This window comes from Bos indicus, chromosome 24 (genome assembly GCF_029378745.1).
Source record: "Bos indicus isolate NIAB-ARS_2022 breed Sahiwal x Tharparkar chromosome 24, NIAB-ARS_B.indTharparkar_mat_pri_1.0, whole genome shotgun sequence".
In the NCBI taxonomy this organism is placed as follows: domain Eukaryota; kingdom Metazoa; phylum Chordata; class Mammalia; order Artiodactyla; family Bovidae; genus Bos; species Bos indicus.
Window position 1 is genome coordinate 31864931 of NC_091783.1, and position 22624 is coordinate 31887554.

The window sequence follows — 22624 nt, forward strand, 5'->3', positions numbered from 1 at the left end:
TGTAATATCTAGTCATACCCTTCTAACATCTAATAATCCATTTTCTGGTCTATGCTATTCGAATCTTACAGTTATTGAAGAAATCCTGGTTGTCTTTTATTACACAAGACATAATTATTATTGTGTTTTCTGTCTTCTTTCATGTGCTTACTTTTTAATATTTTTTTGCTGAATGCAATAAGGTCTGTATCAATAAGAACCCCATAAAAGATTTTGGCCTGCAGAATTGCCTTTTCCTATAAAAACAAGCAAAATGCAGAGGGAATTTTTTATTAAATATTAGACATCTGGGTTGACTGCATTAATTTTAAATCATTCTTGTAATATTTCCTCTTTTCATTTGGTCCTTCAGTTGCTCACATAATATGCAAATCATTTTAGAATGAATACAAAAGAAACATTAAATATATTAAAATCTGCATTTTAATAAAATTGTCAATGCATAATATATACCTTGCTCCTAAGGAAGAATGATAAAAAGTAATAAAGGGGTAATTTAGACATCGAACTATTTAATATTGTTTTATATTTTACAAGCCAGCAAAAAGTCAACGTAGAAGAAAAGCTTTGGGCTCAGATTTGAAAGTGTTCCATCCAAATAGTCTCTCCTCCTTTTCTTCCCCTCACAAGGTTCGGGTTGGCCCCGCCCTGTGTACTTGTTGAAAGAGTACAGTAAACTCGTTCTTGAACTCTCGACCTGGAAAGTGAAAAGTTCCCATCTTCTCGTTGCAGATGGAGTGGATGTAGAGGATGACCCCACTTGCTCCTGGCCAGCTTCCTCACCTTCGAGCAAGGACCAGACTTCCCCCAGCCACGGAGAAGGTTGCGATTTTGGAGAGGAAGAAGGTGGCCCCGGACTCCCGTACCCGTGCCAGTTCTGTGACAAGTCATTCAGCCGTCTCAGCTACCTAAAGCACCATGAGCAGAGTCACAGCGACAAGCTGCCTTTCAAGTGCACCTACTGCAGCCGGCTGTTCAAACACAAGCGGAGCCGAGACCGCCACATCAAACTCCACACCGGGGACAAGAAGTACCACTGCAGTGAGTGCGACGCCGCCTTCTCCAGAAGTGATCACCTGAAGATCCACTTGAAGACTCACACGTCCAACAAGCCATATAAATGTGCCATTTGTCGCCGTGGGTTCCTGTCTTCTAGTTCCTTACACGGGCACATGCAGGTCCACGAGAGGAACAAGGACGGCTCCCAGTCGGGTTCCAGGATGGAGGACTGGAAGATGAAGGACACTCAGAAGTGCAGTCAGTGCGAGGAAGGCTTTGACTTCCCAGAAGACCTCCAAAAGCACATCGCTGAGTGCCACCCCGAGTGCTCCCCGAACGAGGACCGGGCGGCCCTCCAGTGTGTCTACTGCCACGAGCTCTTCATGGAGGAGACGTCCCTGATGAACCACATGGAGCAGATGCACGGCGGGGAGAAGAAGAACTCCTGCAGCATCTGTTCTGAGAGCTTCCACAGCGTCGAGGAGCTGTACAGCCACATGGACGGTCACCAGCAACCGGAGTCGTGCAACCACAGCAACAGCCCTTCCTTGGTCACCGTGGGCTACACCTCCGTGTCCAGCACGACCCCGGACTCCAACCTCTCGGTGGACAGCTCGACCATGGTGGAAGCCGCCCCACCCATCCCAAAGAGTCGGGGGAGGAAGCGGGCCGCTCAGCAGACCCCGGACATGACTGTCCCCTCGAGTAAACAGGCGAAGGTCACCTACAGCTGTATTTACTGCAACAAGCAGTTGTTTTCCAGTCTGGCGGTTCTGCAGATTCACCTGAAAACTATGCATTTAGATAAGCCAGAGCAGGCCCACATCTGTCAGTACTGCTTGGAGGTACTGCCCTCCCTCTATAACCTCAATGAACATCTTAAGCAAGTGCATGAAGCTCAGGACCCAGGTCTGATCGTTTCTGCCTTGCCCGCCATAGTCTACCAGTGCAACTTCTGCTCTGAAGTTGTCAACGACCTCAACACCCTTCAGGAACACATCCGATGTTCTCACGGATTTGCGAACCCCGCGGCAAAGGACAGCAATGCTTTCTTCTGTCCCCACTGCTACATGGGGTTCCTCACTGACTCTTCGCTGGAAGAGCATATAAGACAGGTCCATTGTGACCTCAGTGGCTCCCGATTTGGGTCCCCAGTGCTCGGGACTCCGAAAGAGCCAGTCGTAGAAGTCTATTCTTGTTCCTATTGTACAAATTCCCCCATATTCAACAGCGTTCTTAAACTGAACAAGCACATCAAAGAGAATCATAAAAACATTCCCTTGGCCCTGAATTATATCCACAACGGGAAGAAATCCAGGGCCTTGAGTCCCCTGTCACCTGTGGCCATAGAGCAGACATCTCTGAAGATGATGCAGGCGGTAGGAGGGGCGCCTGCAAGGCAGGCTGGAGAATATATCTGTAATCAGTGTGGTGCTAAGTACACGTCCCTGGATGGCTTTCAGACTCACCTGAAGACCCACCTGGACACCGTGCTCCCGAAACTGACCTGTCCTCAGTGCAACAAGGAGTTCCCCAACCAAGAGTCCCTGCTGAAGCACGTGACCATTCATTTCATGATCACCTCCACGTACTACATCTGCGAGAGCTGTGACAAGCAGTTCACGTCGGTGGACGACCTGCAGAAACACCTGCTGGACATGCACACCTTCGTCTTCTTCCGCTGCACCCTCTGCCAGGAGGTGTTCGATTCCAAGGTCTCCATCCAACTCCACCTGGCCGTGAAGCACAGTAATGAGAAGAAAGTATATCGCTGCACCTCCTGCAACTGGGACTTCCGCAACGAGACAGACCTGCAGCTGCACGTGAAGCACAACCACCTGGAGAACCAGGGCAAAGTGCACAAGTGCATCTTCTGCGGCGAGTCCTTCGGCACCGAGGTGGAGCTGCAGTGTCACATCACCACGCACAGCAAGAAGTACAACTGCCAGTTCTGCAGCAAGGCCTTCCATGCCATCATCCTGCTGGAGAAGCACCTGCGGGAGAAGCACTGCGTGTTCGACACCAAGACGCCCAACTGTGGCGCCAACGGGGCCTCGGAGCCGGGCCAGAAGGAGGAGGTGGAGTTGCAGACCCTGCTGACCAACAGCCAGGAGTCCCACAACAGCCACGACGGCAGCGAGGAGGACGTGGACACCTCAGAGCCCATGTACGGCTGCGACATCTGCGGGGCGGCCTACACCATGGAGACGCTCCTGCAGAACCACCAACTCCGGGACCACAACATCCGGCCGGGGGAGAGCGCCATCGTCAAGAAGAAAGCCGAGCTCATCAAAGGGAACTACAAGTGCAACGTGTGCTCGCGGACCTTCTTCTCGGAGAACGGCCTCCGGGAGCACATGCAGACGCACCTGGGCCCCGTGAAACATTACATGTGCCCCATCTGTGGGGAGCGCTTCCCCTCGCTCTTGACTTTGACTGAACACAAGGTCACGCACAGTAAGAGCCTGGATACAGGAAACTGCCGCATCTGCAAGATGCCATTGCAGAGCGAGGAGGAGTTCCTGGAGCATTGCCAGATGCACCCCGACCTGCGGAACTCCCTGACGGGGTTCCGCTGCGTGGTTTGCATGCAGACGGTGACCTCCACCCTGGAGCTCAAAATCCACGGGACGTTCCACATGCAGAAGACGGGCAACGGGGCCACGGTCCAGGCCACTGGCCGCGGCCCGCACGTCCCCAAACTGTACAAGTGTGCGTCCTGTCTCAAAGAATTCCGTTCCAAGCAAGATCTGGTGAAACTGGACATCAACGGCCTGCCCTACGGTCTGTGTGCCGGCTGCGTGAACCTCAGTAAGAGCGCCAGTCCCGGGGTCAACATCGCTCCCGGCTCCAGTCGACCGGGCCTGGGCCAGACCGAGAACCTGGGGGCCGTGGAGGGCAAGGGCAAGGCCGGCGCCCCCAAGACACGCTGCTCCAGCTGCAACGTGAAGTTTGAGTCTGAAAGTGAACTCCAGAACCACATTCAAACGGTCCACCGAGAGCTGGTGCCCGACAGCAACAGCACGCAGTTGAAAACGCCGCAAGTCTCGCCCATGCCCAGAATCAGCCCCTCGCAATCGGATGAGGTAACTCGCCTTTTTCTGATGCTTGCCCTTTATCCTCCCCAAACATCCCTTTCCGCTGTAGGTTTACCCTTTCCTCAGCTTTATTCGTTGGCTTATGCAGAGAGGTGCTTTAGATCGAAAGGCAGTGGTGTTCTTCCGCCTGGCCATTAAAAAGGGTGGCTTGCTTCTTGGGAAGCAGCAGTTTGGGCTTGAATGGTGCAAAGTAGGACTAATTGCAGACTCCCTAGGATACTGTCTTCTCTGTGACTGAAGAGACCGGCTCTCATGCCAACACCACCTGAGATCTGGAATCTCAGTGTAGTTTCACCGCGACTTGAAATCCCCAGATCCGACTTGTGTGTATGGCTGAGGGATAATGACATAAAAGCGAGATGTTATGAGCCGACATGCTGGCTTAGAGTAAATTAAAAAGAATATGTATATTTGTGGATAACAAATTGGGTAGGGATGGCTTTTTAATATGGCGTTGTCAACCCTCACCGTTTGTCTTTGTCTTCTGGGTGGTGAGGAAGATATTTTCTCACAACGGGAATTTTTAAGAGCCCCTCCATTTATTAAGCTCCACATGTTCCACGTTGGTTTTAAAGGCTCTCTCCCCAAGTCTTCACTCTCTGGATTTGGGTTTCAAAATGAACATTTTCTTAGCTGAAGAGTCATTTTGTGTTCCTCCCCTCCACAGTTGAAAAACAAGTTCATTTACAGTGAAATAGTTTTGTAAGTCATCCTTCCTTGAAGCTGAGCCGAGGATGGTTTGTTTTATTATAATTTCTTTCTGCTTTATCACCTGGTTTCTAATAGCTCTCTCCCCGTTCCTACCTGTCTGTATCTGGAGAGCCAACCAAAATGAAAACCCCAGGGAGACCCGTCTCTCTTCAGTCTGGGGTCACTGCCTTTTCCTTATCTTGTCTCTGCACTCACCCCCTCTCCAAGGCCCCCTGCAGCTCCCCGCAGATAGCCATCAGTCAGCTGGTAGGGGAGAGCTGAGAAGACGAACACAGAGCCCCTGTTCCCCAGATGTGGGCTCTGTGTGAACAGGCGGACTCCCCAACTTTGAAGTTGCTTTCCCCTCTCTCCTCCACAAGTAAATCCTCACCTTTCTGTCCTCTAAAGAAATGAAATCTTTTCAAACTGGAAGGACATCGTTTTGATAATGGTTCATGACGCGCATGTTGGATCAAATCATTTCTTTGCAAGGAAATATTGCTAGTTGTCATCATATGAACTGAAATGTTTCCCAACTTTTTATATCCATCATGTTTAAACCTAGAGAAAAGTTAAAGGAATAACACAAAGAACAGGTGTGTGTGTGTTTGTGTATCCATGTCACAAATCTGCCAGATAGGAATATTTTGTCAGATTTTTCTCTGTCTTTGCAACCTTTTTTTTAATTAATCTGAGCTACATGGAAGTAAATTGTAGATAACATATTTCCTAAGAATAAGGGCATTTTACTTAACCACAGTATCATTAGCCCAGAAATTATTGATATCAGCTAAAGGTGAAAGGTACTCAGTGATGTCCGACTCTTTGTGACCCCATGGACTGACATCGACCAGGTTCCTCTGTCCATGGAATCAGCTAAAGAGATGAAATAAATCTGTACTATCTTATATAAGTCCATATTCAGATTTTCCCAAATGTTTTATTTTTAAATGCTTTTGAACAGAATTCTTTTTTTTTAAAAAAAAAGCATGTTTTCAAAAAATTATTCCTCTCTTTTGTTTTGTTATGCTTTACATATATAGAAGGGTTTTTATATTCAGGTTTAATTTAAATAGTGCCTAAAAGGGGGTTAAAATTAATTAATATGTGTGTGTATGTATGGTGGTATGCATTTAAAGTCAAGCAAAATTCAGTTCTTATTTCTTAGTAGATTGTTTTTGGAAAGGAATTTGCCTGTTTCTTTTTATCTGTTCATGGTTTAGATTTTCTGATATTTCTAAATTGCTCTGTATTGTACCATTTAGGGAAATGCCCTGGTGGCTTAGACGATAAAGAATCTACCTACAGTGCTGGAGACTCAGGTTCAATCCCTGGGTCAGGAAGATCCCCTGGAGAAGGGAATGGCTACCTACTCCAGTATTCTTGCCTAGAGAATTCCATGGACAGAGGAGCCTGGTGGGCTATAGTTTATTGGGTCACAAAGAGTCAAATATGACTTATCAACTGAACAGCAACATAATACCATTTGAGGTGAAATATTTTAAAAATGAAGGAGGGCATTTTAATAGTCTTTACCTGTTAATTTGGTTAGAGTTGATTTGGGAAATTTGCCTTTTTTAATAGTATTTTTAAAATATCTTGGCCCAATTTATTTATTTATATTTATTCATTTTTACTCTTTGGCTGAAAGGCATGTGGGATCTTAGGTTCCCCAACCAAGATTGAACCTGCACGCCCTGCAGTGGAAAGCGAAGTCTTAACTACTGGACTGCTAGGGAATTCCAAGGGAAATTTATCTTTAAGGGATGGTCAAGTCTTCAGTTATACCTAAAATCTTAATGATAATTATAAAGCTTAACTATATCCTTCACTTACATAGAATAATACATTTAAAAGTACTTTTTAATTTTGATTCTTACAATACTGTTTTTTAAGCACCTAGCTACTGAGGGTTAAAAATGACTCCATGCAAAAGAATACCTTCTTATTAAATCTGATTAATAATAACTTGTAGCAGTGTCGTTAATTGACTAGATATTAAGATTCAGTTGTACATTTTTTCTTTGTGCCTTAACAGTACACTAATCTATTCAACATGTTCACCCTTGTTACTGTTTTTCTTTATTATGCTATTTGTCATAAAAATTTTATGTGCCTACTTCCTTTCTGATACTCTCCACCATGAAAAAATGTAAGTAGACCATATTATTTGGACTTGACATAGAAAATTATCTAAAGATATGTAAAGTTTTACAAAAATGAGCCTAAAAAAACGCATTGATGAGAAAGACATAGAGTTTTACTTTGTTCTCATTCTTTCTTAGTCAAATTAAGCCTCTCTGACTTCTCATTGTGAATATTGTGGAAATTTTTATCAGCAGAAGTAAAGGTGAAGCTATTACATAAGAGTTTGCCAAAAAGCAGGCATACCATGTAGGACTAAATTTTATCACAAAAAGAAGTATCATGTGTATGTTCATTGACTTAGATTGGAATTAAAGGACTTAGCAATGTAGGTGGTATTTTCTTCTCTTCTTCTTGCTGAGGATTGAGGCTTCGGAAGAGAAAAGAAGACCTTGGGAGATAATAAAACCTGAATACCAGATATTGTCAAGAACCAGGTTAGATTTTTCTGGACTCTGACTTACAGTCACAACGGGTAATGATAGAGACTGGAATGCATCTTCCAAAGACTGAAAAAGACGATTATTTGTTCCAGACTAGAGTACCTATTTAGAAGGGATTTAGATATAATCTATAGAAGGCTAAGTACTATATAAACCCATATAATCCAAGAAATAGATGAAAGACATGGTATGTGACAATTAAAGAAGGGTAATAGTAAGCAGCTGTCATGTGATGAAGAAATTTGGAATTGAAGACAGAAGACTTGAATTTAAATTTCCCACTTCTTCTGTGTGATGACTTCTGAATTTGTGAAAAATGTTCTCTTTGTACCAAAATTCTATGAGTATTAACCTAAATTTGCCGTGGAGACTTTGTTTTGAATAAAACACGGGAGGTGGAGGAAAACCTATTCATTTCCATTTGCTTCTCAAAGATTGATTATCAATCATATGAATTTGTACCTGCAATGATTCCATAAATTGCAGAGAGAATTTGAGGCAGGAAGAACACTGGATATCTAGCATTTTCCACATATGAAGCACCTTGCAGACTTACTGACCTTTACTACATGTTGAGTAAATGTTAGTTCTTCTTTTGGAGTTCGTTGACACTAGCCTGGCTCCCTGGTCAGGTGCTGCCCCATCTGAACCTCAAAGGGTTGTGTCCTGATGATATTGGAAGCATGTATCCATCTGCCTTCATTTCCTTAAGATCCTTCATAGCCGGGTTTCTCTGAGGGTTTATATATTCACGTTTCAGTTCACATCATCCCCACTATTCCATTGAAATTGCTCTTGCAAGGGTTCAGTTCAGTTCAGTCGCTCAGTCGTGTCCAACTGTTTGCGACCCCATGAATCGCAAGGGTTACCAATTCCATATTCCTAGATGCCTGTACGATGCCACAGAATCAAAGCTAGAAGTGACAGTGACTATCATCTGATTAAACTGCCTATTTTACAGACAGTGAAACAGACTCAGATAAATGGAGATCTAAGGTCACATGGTTAATAAGTGGCAGACAAGAGGCTCAGAGAATCCAGGCCTCCCAGTTCCAAATTCAATGCCAGGCCCATCGTAGGCAGATGCGTCTGGGCCATGTCTGGCTGGTGGTTCTCCCAGAACCTTTCCCCACCCAGGGTAGTATGGCAAGACAGCTGGCTCATGCAGAAACCCACGTGACTCAGTGACTAGAACCTCGAAGGTGTCAAATAAATTTGTGTTGTTCTTCTGCATTCCTACACTATAGGATTGCTACTCCTATTCTGACCGCATTTGGACTCAAGTCTTGTTTTGTTATTGAACTTCTGTTCTCGATATTCTGAGTGTTTGTGGATCTATTGTTGTTACCCCACTCCACTTCAAGGTCTGTGTTCTCAAGAAAATTGTTGCTGTGCCGCCAAGATTGCCACTGGTCTCCAGTCCATCTCCACAGCACTCTACAGAGTGGGTGGCCCTCCCCTTGCTGCGCCTCTCTCTGACTTCATGATGTCCCGCCTCCTAGTTTTCTTCCTTCTTCTGCCTCTAGCGATTTCTTGTCCTCTGCCTGTTCCAAAAGTGTAGGAATTCTTCAGTCCTCTTTCTTCTGTATCTATTCTCTCCATAGCATCTCATCCATTCATGCTGCAGTAACTGTTTCTTTACCAACATTTCCCAAATATGTTTCTAGCCTAGTTCTTCTCTTTATTCCAGATTATTGTGTTCCACTGACAGTTTAACTTTGCAATTTGTATCTCTTTTAGCCTTCTGAAGTTTATTGTGTACTTCCTGAACTCTCGATTCTCTCACCTGAAGCCTATCTTTTCCCAAACTTCCATCATTTTTGGTAAAGGTATCCATCCTACACCCAGTTATCAAGCAAGAAACCCAGGAATCCCTCGTTTTCTAGGTCCCTAACTTTCCCTCTTCCCCCACGTCTAATCTGTTAGTCCTGTAGATTCTACCTCCAGTGAGCATCCCATCCACCTCTTTGCATCTCCAAAGCCATCATCGTGGTCCAGGCTGCAGTCATTTCAGGATATCTCAGTAGCCTTCTAAGAAATTGCTCTTCTGCCTGCTTCTCATCCAGTCTTCCTGCTGAAGTGGGAAGGCATCTTGTGGGCATGTCAGTCAGTCTCAGGATGTCACATAGAATTCTTCAGTGCCTTTCCATTTCTCTCAAATAAAATTCCAACCTCTCACCAGTTTATGAGGCGATGCACATCCCGGCCAGCTTGGCTGCCTTCATCGTGTTCCAGCGTTGCCTCCCTGTGCTAAGTGCCTTAGCCTCCCAGCCTCCAGCGGGGTGCCGTGTCTGCTTTGGAGTCTTCACCTGTCTTGCTTCCTCACCTGACCTGCACTTCTCAATCAGCTTCTCTGTACCACTTGCTCTTTCTAAGCTGTAAGTGGGCCTTGCCTGAAAATCTTATCAAAAAGTTGGTTTCCTCCTAAAGATTTTCTTTTAAAATAGTCATTTTTCTTTACTTATTTCCATCTTCCCTTTTCTCACCTATGAACATCCAACAACTTATCACAAGAGCTTGATAAATATCAGTTGAATAAATCAACATAGTATCAGTACTTCAGAGTGACAAAATAGTGTATACTCCATCTTTGGATGTATATGCAGGTATTGTTGTTGTTATTTAGTCTCTAGGTCATGTCTGACTCTTTGCGACCCGCTGGGACTGTAGCCCACCAAGCTCCTCTGTCTATGGGATTTCCCAGGCAAAGACTATGGGAGTGGGCTGTCATGTCCTTCTTCAGGGGACCTTACTGACCCAGGAATCAAACCCACATCTCCTGAATCTCCTATATTGGCAGGCGGATTCTTTACCACTGAGCCACCTGGGAAGCCCAGATGCAGGTATATCTAGTAACTCATACCCACAGAGATAAATAAGTTTACCCAAACTAATGAGATGCTTTAAAATTAGGTGTGATCAAAACATATTAAATAGGCTAAAAGACTTGAAATTTCCAACAATTCAACGATCATCTTCAGTGTGAAGGTCTGATTTAAGTGTCTCAAATTTGATATTCTTCCTTTATAGTTCCTACACTGAAAATAGAAATGTACATGTAGACAATTTCAGAGCCTACTTAAGCTCCAGAATTGTTTTTTGATTTATTTTGTATAATAAAAATTTCCATATGAGGTTAAAAGAAAAATGTCAAAGTTTTTGTATCTCAAATGGCTGGTGCTAAGTTTTGCTAAGCTATAGAAGGCAATGGCACCCCACTCTTGCCTGGAAAATCCCATGGGCAGAGGAGCCTGGTAGGCTGCAGTCCATGGGGTAGCTAAGAGTCAGACACGACTGAGCGACTTCACTTTCACTTTTCACTTTTCACTTTCATACATTGGAGAAGGAAATGGCAACCCACTCCAGTGTTCTTGCCTGGAGAATCCCAGGGATGGGGGAGCCTGGTGGGCTGCCATCTATGGGGTCACACAGAGTTGGACACAACTGAAGTGACTTAGCAGCAGAAGCAAAAATAAATGAGTTACGTTTCCTCTAAATAAATAATATCTTAAAATTATGTAGAAAAATGACATGACTAAATAGACATGTAAAATTCAAAATGCTCTTGGAATACCCTTAGTTGCTTTGCCAAGTTTAATCTGCTTTCAGATTTATTGTTGTTGTGTTCAGTATTTGTTTGGCATCTACAGTGCACTGGAACGGGGAGTTAATGACCCCTGGCATAAGCACTGGGTGTGGAACATGGAAGTAACTGCCTGCCATCCGCTGTGATGCACTGATCATTGCATCACGCATTGAATTTGCCACCACTGTCATCCCTAGATTGTCCCTGCATTTACTTCCAGTTCTGGATTTTTTTTTTTGCTGAAGCTTCCACGTGCATACAGTATCTTTTAGAAGTTATGGAATTCAAAAAGAAAAATGTTTTTGTATACCACCTTGAATCTTGAATTTCACATCTTTGTTCCTTGAGTACTAGGCAGAAGAGTCTGAAATCACCCTCTGTAGTGGTAGAATTCTGTTTAGCAGGAACATTTACATTTTGGCTGAAATTATGTTGAAGTAGAGATTAGTGAGTATACAAGATGCTTTTGAGTAATGAAACAAAATTGAAAGCTACATTCTGGATCTCTTAGTATTGTATGGCACCACCTTCTACATAATACAGATGCAGTTTTCATTGTATTTTCTCTTTCTAGAAATCTGGCAGCCTTATGGCTTTTAAAAAACCTAAATAGCCAGTTCTCTTATTTATATATACATTTTCGCTGTTTAAATGTGCATGTTTCTAAGGGTTCTACTTTTAATATGTTTGTTTCTGCCCTTACCCTCATTTCCTATTACTGACTTATTATCCCATACAGATGACTAACATCAGATTTCAGCTTGCAACCCCTTGTTCAGCACCATCTTAGATTTTCAGCTACCTATTTGCCATTTCCAGTTGAACACTGTGCTAGCCGTTTGATCAAATCATAATTTCTTTTTTTTCTCCAATTTTTGTCTGTGTTCCATTATTCCCCTAATTATCCTCATTTGAAGCGTTGTGTGCATCTCTTAAATCTTGTGTGGTCTCCTGATCTTTTGAGTCACTCACTCTCCAGGTGTTACATTTTCTCTTCTCTTTGCATCTCCCACATTCTCTCTCCAGTCCAAGTCTTATCCTTGTAAACTAACTGGTCTCTTTCACTCCCTTCCTATCATAATTCTCAACATACAACAAATACATGTTAAGTGAAAAAGATATCTTTAAAACCCCATAAAATTTAAAATTAAACCACCCATGGAACAAAGAGAAAATAGCAATTAAAAACACTCAAACGGAAAAATAGCTACCTTTTAAAATTTGTAAGATACAAATTAAACTAGTATTGACAGGGAAAGGTATTATAACATAAAAATATGTATTAGAAATTTTTAAAAACTTAATATCAATGAGATAAACATAAAACTTGAGACATTAGAATCAGAGCAAGAGAATAAACCCATAAAAAAAGTAGAAATGAAGGAAATAGTAAAACTAAGAGCAAAAAGTAATGAAATATAAAACAACAAGGAGGCCAACAAAGTAAAACATGAAGTTTTTTAAAAGACTAACAAAGTTTACAAACTTCTGGCAAGCTTAGTCAGGTTAAAACAAGAAATAAATAATATGAATAATTAAAGGGGAGCCATAACTTCACATGTGTAGAAGTTACAAAGATAGTTGGGAAACCATTACACATATCAAAATAACTGAAATAAAAAATGCATGAATTATTGTTTTCAAGAGAGAAGACCAATTGGAACTCTCTTACTTTACTGGTGGGAGTATAATTTTGTATAACTGCCTTAAAAAATCTGTTGGGCAGTATATACCAAAGCTGATTACTAGCTTACTCTATCATTCATCAATCTATTTCTAGGCTTATGTCTAAGAGGAGTAAATACATACATTTAACAAGTAATGAAGAAGAATATTCTTAATAGCTTTTGCATATATGCTTTAATCTGGAGTCAGTTGAAGTGTCGAAATAGAAGAAATAAATACATTGACATGTAGTTATTTCATTCATATAATTAAATACTACACAGAAATAAAGAAGAGTGAGCTACTGCTGTGTAACAGCTTGGATGACTCTTGTAAGAATGATGACGAAGAAAAGGGAATCAGACACATCCTACCGCAGAACTCTACTCATATAGAATTTAAGAATGGGCAAAACTAATTTGATTATTGAAGTCAGAATAGTTACCTTTGGCATAATATCAATTGGGAAAGGGCAGAAAGGAGCCTTTTGGTTGCTAAAAATATTCCATATCTAGATCTATGTGGTGGTTACACACCATTGTAAAATTTCATAAATCAGGCAGTGTACTTCATCAGGCAATATACTTAATGTTAAATAGCATACACATATTTAACATGTGTATGTTATTTCTTAATAAATATTTTGCAGAATGTACTAGAAACACATAAGATAAAGAATAAAATGATACTGTGTAGAACTTTATGCTAATAACTGGATAATTTTGATTATATGGGAACAGTCTTAGGATAATATGTTACCAAAAGCTGGCTCAAAAAAAAAAAAAATGAGAGAAGTAGAATGATTGCATAAATACTAAAGAGTAAATAAATTGTTGAAAACCTTCCCACAAAGAAAATACCAGATCATACAGATAATTCAAAAGCTGTACCAGGAAGTACAAAAAGAGGGAACACTTCAGTTCATTTAATGAATCTAGTAAAATCTTGTCAAAACCAGGCAAAGGTAGAAAAAGGAAATTTTAGGGAAGTTTTACTCATGATTTTGTATTTTAAATTTTTAAATAATATGAACAAATTAATTATGTTAAAAAAGATTTTATACAAAAACTAAAGTGATTTTAAAGAAATTTTTTTTTGTTGTTTTTAGTACATTCTGCAAAAAACTAAAGACCCAGTTTCCCCCTCAGTCAGTCTCTCCCATCAGGAAGCTTCCATAAGGCTCTTATCCTTCTCCATCAGAGGGCAGACAGACAGAAAACCACAATCACAGAAAACTAACCAATCTAATCACATGGACCACAGCCTTGTCTAACTCAATGGAGCTATGAGCCATGCCATGTGGGGCCACCCAAGATGGACGGGTCACAGTACAGAGAATGACAAAATGTCCACTGGAGAAGGGAATGGCAAACCACTTCAGTATTCTTGCCTTGAGAACCCCGTGAACAGTATGAAAAGGCAAAATGATAGGACACTGAAAGAGGAACTCCCCAGGTCAGTAGGTGCCCAATATGCTACTAGAGATCAGTGGAGAAATAAGTCCAGAAAGAATGAAGAGACAGAGCCAAAGCAAAAACAACACCCAGTTGTGGATTTGACTGGTGATGGAAGCAAGGTCCATCTGTAATGGACCTTGATGATGTAAAGAACAATATTGCATAGGAACCAGGAATGTTAGGTCCATGAATCAAGGCAAATTAGAAGTGGTCAAACAGGAGATGCAAAGAGTGAACATTGACATTTTAGGAATCAGCAAATTAAAATGAACTGGAATGGGTGAATTTAATGCAGATGACCATTATATCTACTACTATGGTCAAGAATCCCTTAGAAGAAATGGAGTAGCCATCATAGGCAACAAAAGAGTCTGAAATGCAGTACTTGGATGCAACCTTAAAAATGACAGAACGATCTCTGTTCATTTCCAAGGCAAACCGTTCAGTACCACAGTAATCCAAGCATATGCCCCAACAAGTAACGCGGAAGAAGCTGAAGTTGAACGGTTCTATGAAGACCTACAAGACTTTCTAGAACACCCAAAAAAGATGTGCTTTTCATTATAGGGGACTGGAATGCAAAAGTAGGAAGTCAAGAAACACCTAGAGTAACAGGAAAATTGGCCCTGGAGTACAGAATGAAGCAGGGCAAAGTCTAATAGAGTTTTACCAAGAGAACGCACTGGTCATAGCAAACACCCTCTTCCAACAACACAAGAGAAGACTCTACACATGGACGTCACCAGATAGTCATTGCCGAAATCAGATTGATTATATTCTTTGCAGCCAAACATGGAGAAGCTCTATACAGTCAGCAAAAGCAAGACTGGGACCTGACTGTGGCTCAGATCATGAACGCCTTATTGCCAAATTTAGACTTAAATTGAAAAAAGTAAGGGAAACCACTAGACCATTCAGATATAACCTAAGTCAAATCCTTTATGACTCTACAGTGGAAGTGAGAAATAGATTTAAGAGACTAGATCTGGTAGAATACCTGATGGACTATGGACAGAGGTTCATGACATTGTACAGGTGACAGTGATCAAGACTATCCCCAAGAAAAAAAAAATGAAATGCAAAAGAAAAGAGAAATGAAGTGCAAGAAAAGAAATGCAAAAAAGCAAAATGGCTGTCTGAGGAGGCCTTACAAATAGCTGTGAAAAGAAGAGAATTGAAAAGCAAGGGAGAAAAGGAACAGTACTCTCATTTGAATGCAGAGTTCCAAAGAATAGCAAGGAGAGATAAGAAAGCCTTCTTCACTGATCAGTGCAAAGAAATAGAGGAAAATAATAGAATGGGAAAGACTAGAGATCTCTTCAAGAAAATTAGATATACCAAGGGGACATTTCATGCAAAGATGGGCTCAATAAAGGACAGAAATGGTATGGACCTAATAGAAGCAGAAGATATTAATAAGAGATGGCAGGAATACACAGAAGAACTGTACAAAAAAGATCTTCATGACCCTGATAATCATGATGGTGTGATCACTCACCTAGAGCCAGACATCCTGGAATGTGAAGTCAAGTGGACCTTAGGAAGCATCACTACGAACAAAGCTAGTGGAGGTGATGGAATTCTAGTTGAGCTATTTCAAATTCTAAAAGATGATGCTGTGAAAGTGCTGCACTCAATATGCCAGAAATTTTGGAAAACTCAGCAGTGGCCACAGGACTGGAAAAGGTCAGTTTTCATTCCAGTCTCTAAGAAAGGCAATGCCAAAGAATGCTCAAACTACCACACAATTGCACTCATCTCACACACTTGTAAAGTAATGCTCAAAATTCTCCAAGCCAGGCTTCAACAATACGTGAATCATGAACTTCCAGATGTTCAAGCTGGTTTCAGAAAAGGCCGAGGAACCAGAGAACAAATTGCCAACATCTGCTGGATCATCAAAAAAGCAAGAGAGTTCCAGAAAAACATCTATTTTTGTTTTGTTGACTATGCCAAAGCCTTTGACTGTATGGATCACAATAAACTGTGGAAAATTCTTCAATAGTTGGGAATACCAGGCTATCTGACCTGCCTCTTGAGAAATCTGTATGCAGGTCAGGAAGCAACAGTTAGAACTGGACATGGAACAGCAGATTGTTTCCAAATAGGAAAAGGAGTATGTCAAGGCTGTATATTGTCACCCTGCTTATTTAACTTATATGCAGAATACATCATGAGAAACGATGGGCTGGAAGAAGCACAAGCTGAAATCAAGATTGCTGGGAGAAATATCAATAACCTCAGATATGCAGATGACACCACACTTGGCAGAAAGTGAAGAGGAACTAAAGAGCCTCTTGATGAAAGTGAAGGAGGAGAGTAAAAAAGTTGGCCTAATGTTCAACATTCAGAAAACTAAGATCATGGCACCTGGTCCTATCACTTCATGGCAAACAGATGGGGAAACAGTGGCAGACTTTATTTTGGCGGGGCTCCAAAATCACTGCAGATGATGATTGCAGCCATTAAATTAAAAGACACTTACTCCTTGGAAGTTATGACTAACCTAGACAGCATATTAAAAAGCAGAGCCATTACTTTGCCAACAAAGGTCTGTCTAGTCATTTTTCCGGTAGTCATGTATGGATATAAGAATTGGACTCTAAAGGAAGCTGAGCACAGAAGAATTGATGCTTTTGTACTGTGGTGTTGGAGAAGACTCTCGAGAGTCCCTTGGACTGCAAGGAGATCCAGCCAGTCCATTCTAAAGGAGATCAGTCCTGAGTGTTCATTGGAAGGACTGATGTTGAAGCTGAAACTCCTGTACTTTGGCCACCTGATGCGAAGAGCTGACTCATTTGAAAAGACCCTGATGCTGGGAAAGATTGAAGGTGGGAGAAGAAAGGGATGACAAAGGATGAGATGGTTGGATGGCATCACCAACTCAATGGACGTGAGTTTGGGTAAGCTCCGGGAGTTGGTGATGGACAGGGAGGCCTGGCATGCTGCAGTTTATGGGTCACAAAGAGTCAGACCGACTGAGCGACTGAACTGAACTGACTGAAAGTGATTTGGCTTCCCGGGTGGCAGCAGTGATAAATAGTCTGCCTGCCAGTGCAGGAGACCCAAGAGACATGGGTTCAGTCCCTGGGTTGGGACAATCCCTTGGAGAAGGGAATGGTCTATATTCTTGCCTGGAGAGTTCTATGGACAGAGGAGCCTGGAGGACTGTAATCCATGGGGTTGCAAAGAGTTGGACATGACTGAGTGTACATGCAAAAATGATTTGATCACAAGAATACAAAGTAGGTTCAATCTCAGGAAATCAATTAATTAAATTTACCACATTAGCAGTTTAAAGGAGATAAATTATATGTTTACCTCAGGAACTGCAGAAAAAACCAAATTCAGTGTCCTTTTACAATTTAAAAAGAACACTTAATTAGAAATAGGCAGTAATATCCTTGCCCTAATAAAGACTGTTGAAAATATATTCAGCAAGCATTGTAATTAGTGGAGAAATTTTAATGCAATAATTGCTTTATAATAAAGCCATTAGTAAGGCTTCCTGGGTGATTAGTCCAACAATATATAAGATAAAATAAAAATGAATTTACTAATAAAAAACCCAGGTAGCACTGAAATTGAAAAGAACCAAATTAAACTGTTATTTGAAGGTTATATGTTTGTATATAAAGCAAAATTCAAGAATCTAAAGACAAGTTATTATAACAAAGCGTTAGCACAGTTGCTGGGTACCAAGTCAAATAATACAAGTTAATCGAATTTTTATTCATCACCAAAAAAGTTAGAAAATATGAAATGTAAAATAATTCCTTTTAAATTAAGCACAAAAAATAGGTACTTAGAAATAAATATTATAAGATGTATAAGACTATGGAGAAAATGATAAAATTATTAAAAGATATTTAAAAGACTTAAATGATCAGATTTAGCTTGAGTTAGGAGACTCAATATTCTTACACTATCAAGTATCCTAATTTGATGTAAGAACTTATAGCTATTCCAGTGAAAATTTCAATAGGTTTTAAAATGTATTTTTATACATATTTTAATTTTTTGGAACTTGCTCACAGATTAAAAAATATTTACAGAAAAACAAAAGGTCAAGAATAGCCAATATGCCCTTGAAGAAAAGGAACAGGCAGGGTCAGATTTGTAATCAACTTATAATTAATCTGTAGTATTTAGGATGACATGGTATTTGTTTTTGCTTGTATTTCCAAGTGGCCTTGGGACTTCCCTGGTGGCTCATATGGTAAAAAAATGCCTGCAGTGCAGGAGACCAGGTTCAGTCCTTGGGTCAGGAAGATCCCTTGGAGAAGGGAATGGCTACCCACTCCAGTAATTTTGCCTGGAGAATTCCATGGGCAGAAGAGCCTGGTGTGCTGTACAGTCCATGGGGTCACAAAGAGTCGGACATGAGTGAGCAACAAACACCAATTAGGATGACATGATATTTGTCATGTCAAAATAATCTCCAAAGGAGGTAGTAGACAGTATAGAAGGGAGGTATTTATAACACATAGTGCTGGAAAAAGTATTACTTTCCTAAATATGTAAGAAATAGCCACAAATTAACAAGAGAACTCAAATCACCTAATAAGAATATGTGAAATTAACAGAAATGAACAGACATTTTATAGACAGGAACCATGAAGATCCAGTAAACATGTGAATGCACTGATCCTCATCAGTAATATGGGAAATGCAAGTTCAGACAGAAGAACAGTTTGAGAAGACCACATAGAAACTAGTTGGGCACACAGGGGTTTGCTGCTGCTGCTGCTGCTGCTGCTGCTGAGTCGCTTCAGTGGTGTCTGACTCTGTGTGACCCCATAGACAGCAGCCCACCAGGCTCCCCCGTCCCTGGGATTCTCCAGGCAAGAACACTGGAGTGGGTTGCCATTTCCTTCTCCAGTGCATGAAAGTGAAAGTGAAGTCGCTCAGTCGTGCCCGACTGTAGCGACCCCATGGACTGCAGCCCACCAGGTTCCTCCATCCATGGGATTTTCTAGGCAAAAGTACCGGAGTGGGGTGCCATTGCCTTCTCCACACAGGTGTTTAATAGTTACTATGTCTATATTATAATATGTATGTTATAAACATTCTTTGTAAGCATTTAACATTTAACTTAGAAAGCAAAATTATCAGAACCATAAGTAAGCAATCAGTATGACTTGTCATAAATATAAGATAAATATAAAAGTAATACAATTAATGCAAAATAATATTTAAAAAATTCTAACTATATACTCATACCTGCAAAGGTTTGGGAGCCTGAAACCTGTTCTTTCATTGTTACAAGTAAGTTTATCAAGGTTTGTAGAGGTAATAAAGACATATTACCATCTGAGACTTTTTTCTCTGTATAATTAGAAAAAGCAGTATCTAGACTTTATATGTTTATATAGTGCATATCTCACACTTTGGGAAACATTAACCTAGGGTGTTAACTTTTTATTCCTTGTCTGATCCTTCAATTTAAGATAACAAATTTATTCATTTCCTGCTATGTACAAGGCATTAGGCTATCAGTTTGTAAAGAAGATGAACATTATACAAATATGGTTATTTGAATACATGTCTTTCTTTCCTGTATAGCCCCCTAAGGGCTTATAGTTTACTAGTGAAAATTAATGTATAGCAATAAATATAGTATAAAGTAAATGGATTATGCACGTTAGTAGAAGTACTAGTGAAGTGCTAAAATAGTTCATAGCAAATAACCAGGCATCAGTTAGCTTTGCAAGTATCTGTGTCAAGAGCAAACAAAGTGGAAGAAACTTCCAAGAAAAGTCTTAAGGCAGCAGCATTCCTGGCAGCCTTAGGAACAGCATAGGGTAATCATGGCTGCAGCAAACGGAGCCAAAGTGAAGGGTGGATGTGAGGCTTGCGTGGTATCCTCTGTGTTTCTCAGGAGAGTTTCTTACACCTCATAGGTTCTTCATCAACACTTGTAAATAATTGAAAGCTGGTGATTAAAACCAATGGAAAAAAAAAAAAGGAGACATTTCTTTGAGAACTAAATGGTGACACAGTCTGTTAGAACCACACCTAAATAGAACATAAGATTTCTCTTAAGTATGTAACAGATTGTGTAATTCCTATCATAAAGTGATTGAGTGGCAGGTGAAATCCTGTAAAAAAGATCCTCATATCAAGACAAAAGGTTAATTTTGTCCCATTAACCATATTGCTTAGGCAAACCTTCAACTGAGTCTGAACATGTTTTGTTTTTCAGAGATTGCCTCTGTGGGTACGGAGAGTTTTAGCATATGCCACATAATGCAGTAGAAGAAAATATTGTACTTAGGAAAAAACCAAGTTCAAATAACAGTTGACGGAACCATCTGTGTAGTCTTCCTTGCTAACATGGGCATAATCCATATTTTGCCTGCTTTATAGGGATATTGTGAAGAGCAGATCACGTTTGTATGAAAGTTCTTGGTAGACGCGAAGCGCCTGACAAATGTTGCATATGGTACATCATTTAAATAATGTCTGTGTATAAGTCTGCACATAATACCCAAGTATGTATGCACACATTCATATAACATATATAATATGTGCTTCAGTTAATTTATTATTATAATCTAGAATAATTTCATCTAATGCTAATGAATTAGGACTATGAATTATTGGGTCAGAGTGCATTGAAACCAGGTATCCTCTGTCCATGAAGTTGATTATATAGAAAAGCAGAATCAAATATTAGAACAAACTTAGAAAGCATCACTACAAACAAAGCTAGTGGAGGTGATAGAATTCCAGTTGAGCTATTCCAAATCCTGAAAGATGATGCTGTGAAAGTGCTGCACTCAATATGCCAGCAAATTTGGAAAACTCAGCAGTGGCCACAGGACTGGAAAAGGTCAGTTTTCATTCCAGTCCCAAAGAAAGGCAATGCCAAAGAATGCTCAAACTACCACACAATTGCACTCATCTCACACGCTAGTAAAGTAATGCTCAAAATTCTCCAAGCCAGGCTTCAGCAATATGTGAACTATGAACTTCCTGATGTTCAAGCTGATTTTAGAAAAGGCAGAGGAACCAGAGATCAAATTGCCAATATCCGCTGGATCATGGAAAAAGGAAGAGAGTTCCAGAAAAATATCTATTTCTGCTTTATTGACTATGCCAAAGCCTTTGACTGTATGGATCACAATAAACTGTGGAAGATTCTGAAAGAGATGGGAATACCAGACCCCCTGACCTGCCTCTTGAGAAATTTGTATGCAGGCCAGGAAGCAACAGTTAGAACTGGACATGGAACAACAGACTGGTTCCAAAGAGGAAAAGGAGTATGTCAAGGCTGTATATTGTCACCCTGCTTATTTAACTTATATGCAGAGTACATCATGAGAAACGCTGGACTGCAAGAAACACAAGCTGGAATCAAGATTGCCAGGAGAAATATCAATCACCTCAGATATGCAGATGACACCACCCTTATGGCAGAAAGTGAAGAGGAACTCAAAAGCCTCTTGATGAAAGTGAAAGTGGAGAGTGAAAAAGTGGGCTTAAAGCTCAACATTGAGAAAACGAAGATCATGGCATCTGGTCCCATCACTTCATGAGAAATAGATGGGGACACAGTGGAAACAGTGTCAGACTTTATTTTTCTGGGCTCCAAAATCACTGCAGGTGGTGACTGCAGCCATGAAATTAAAAGATGCTTACTCCTTGGAAGGAAAGTTATGACCAACCTAGATAGCATATTCAAAAGCAGAGACGTTACTTTGCCAACAAAGTTTCGTCTAGTCAAGGCTATGGTTTTTCCTGTGGTCATGGATGGATGTGAGAGTTGGACTGTGAAGAAGGCTGAGCACCGAAGAATTGATGCTTTTGAACTGTGGTGTTGGAGAAGACTCTTGAGAGTCCCTTGGACTGCAAGGAGATCCAACCAGTCCATTCTGAAAGAGATTAGCCCTGGGATTTCTTTGGAAGGAATGATGCTAAAGCTGAAACTCCAGTACTTTGGCCACCTCATGCGAAGAGCTGACTCATTGGAAAAGACTCTGATGCTGAGAGGGATTGGGGGCAAGAGGAGAAGGGGACGGCAGAGGATGAGATGGCTGGATGGCATCACTGACTCGATGGACGTGAGTCTCGGTGAACTCCGGGAGTTGGTGATGGACAGGGAGGCATGGCATGCTGCGATTCACGGGGTCGCAAAGAGTCGGACACGACTGAGCGACTGATCTGATCTGAGTAGCAATGAAATCTAATGAACAAAGAGCATATAAAAACCACAAAGATGAAATATTATTCAGAGACAGCATCAGGCAACAATAAATATGAAAGCTAGAGAAACATGTAAATAGATGAATGTATAAATGGAAAAAGTAATTATAAATAAGAAATTAAAATGTCCAATAATATTATTGGATTGAAACATATTATGGAGAGCAGGAGAGCAAAACAAAAATCTTGGGGAAATAATGTCTAAGAAAACTAAGAATTGTAAATGAAAGGCATAATAGGTAAATACCAACTAAGCTAAAGAAACAAGTTTCTCCTAAGCTAAAGAAACAAGTGAAAACTATGATAGTGTTGTTAATTGGCTATCTTCCAATG

General features: G+C 40.9%; 1 protein-coding gene across 5 annotated transcripts in view; it reads left to right on the forward strand.

The window, feature by feature from the left end:
• ZNF521 (zinc finger protein 521) overlaps positions 1-22624 on the forward strand; it is a 312190-nt gene that overhangs the window by 130930 nt on the left and 158636 nt on the right. For all 5 annotated transcript variants that reach the window (XM_019986858.2, XM_019986855.2, XM_019986857.2 and 2 more), the window contains one exon: positions 733-4085. In XM_019986858.2, coding sequence (XP_019842417.2) covers positions 1173-4085 — 2913 coding nt within the window. In that variant the 5' untranslated portion in view covers positions 733-1172. The remainder of the gene's footprint in view (positions 1-732; positions 4086-22624) is intronic.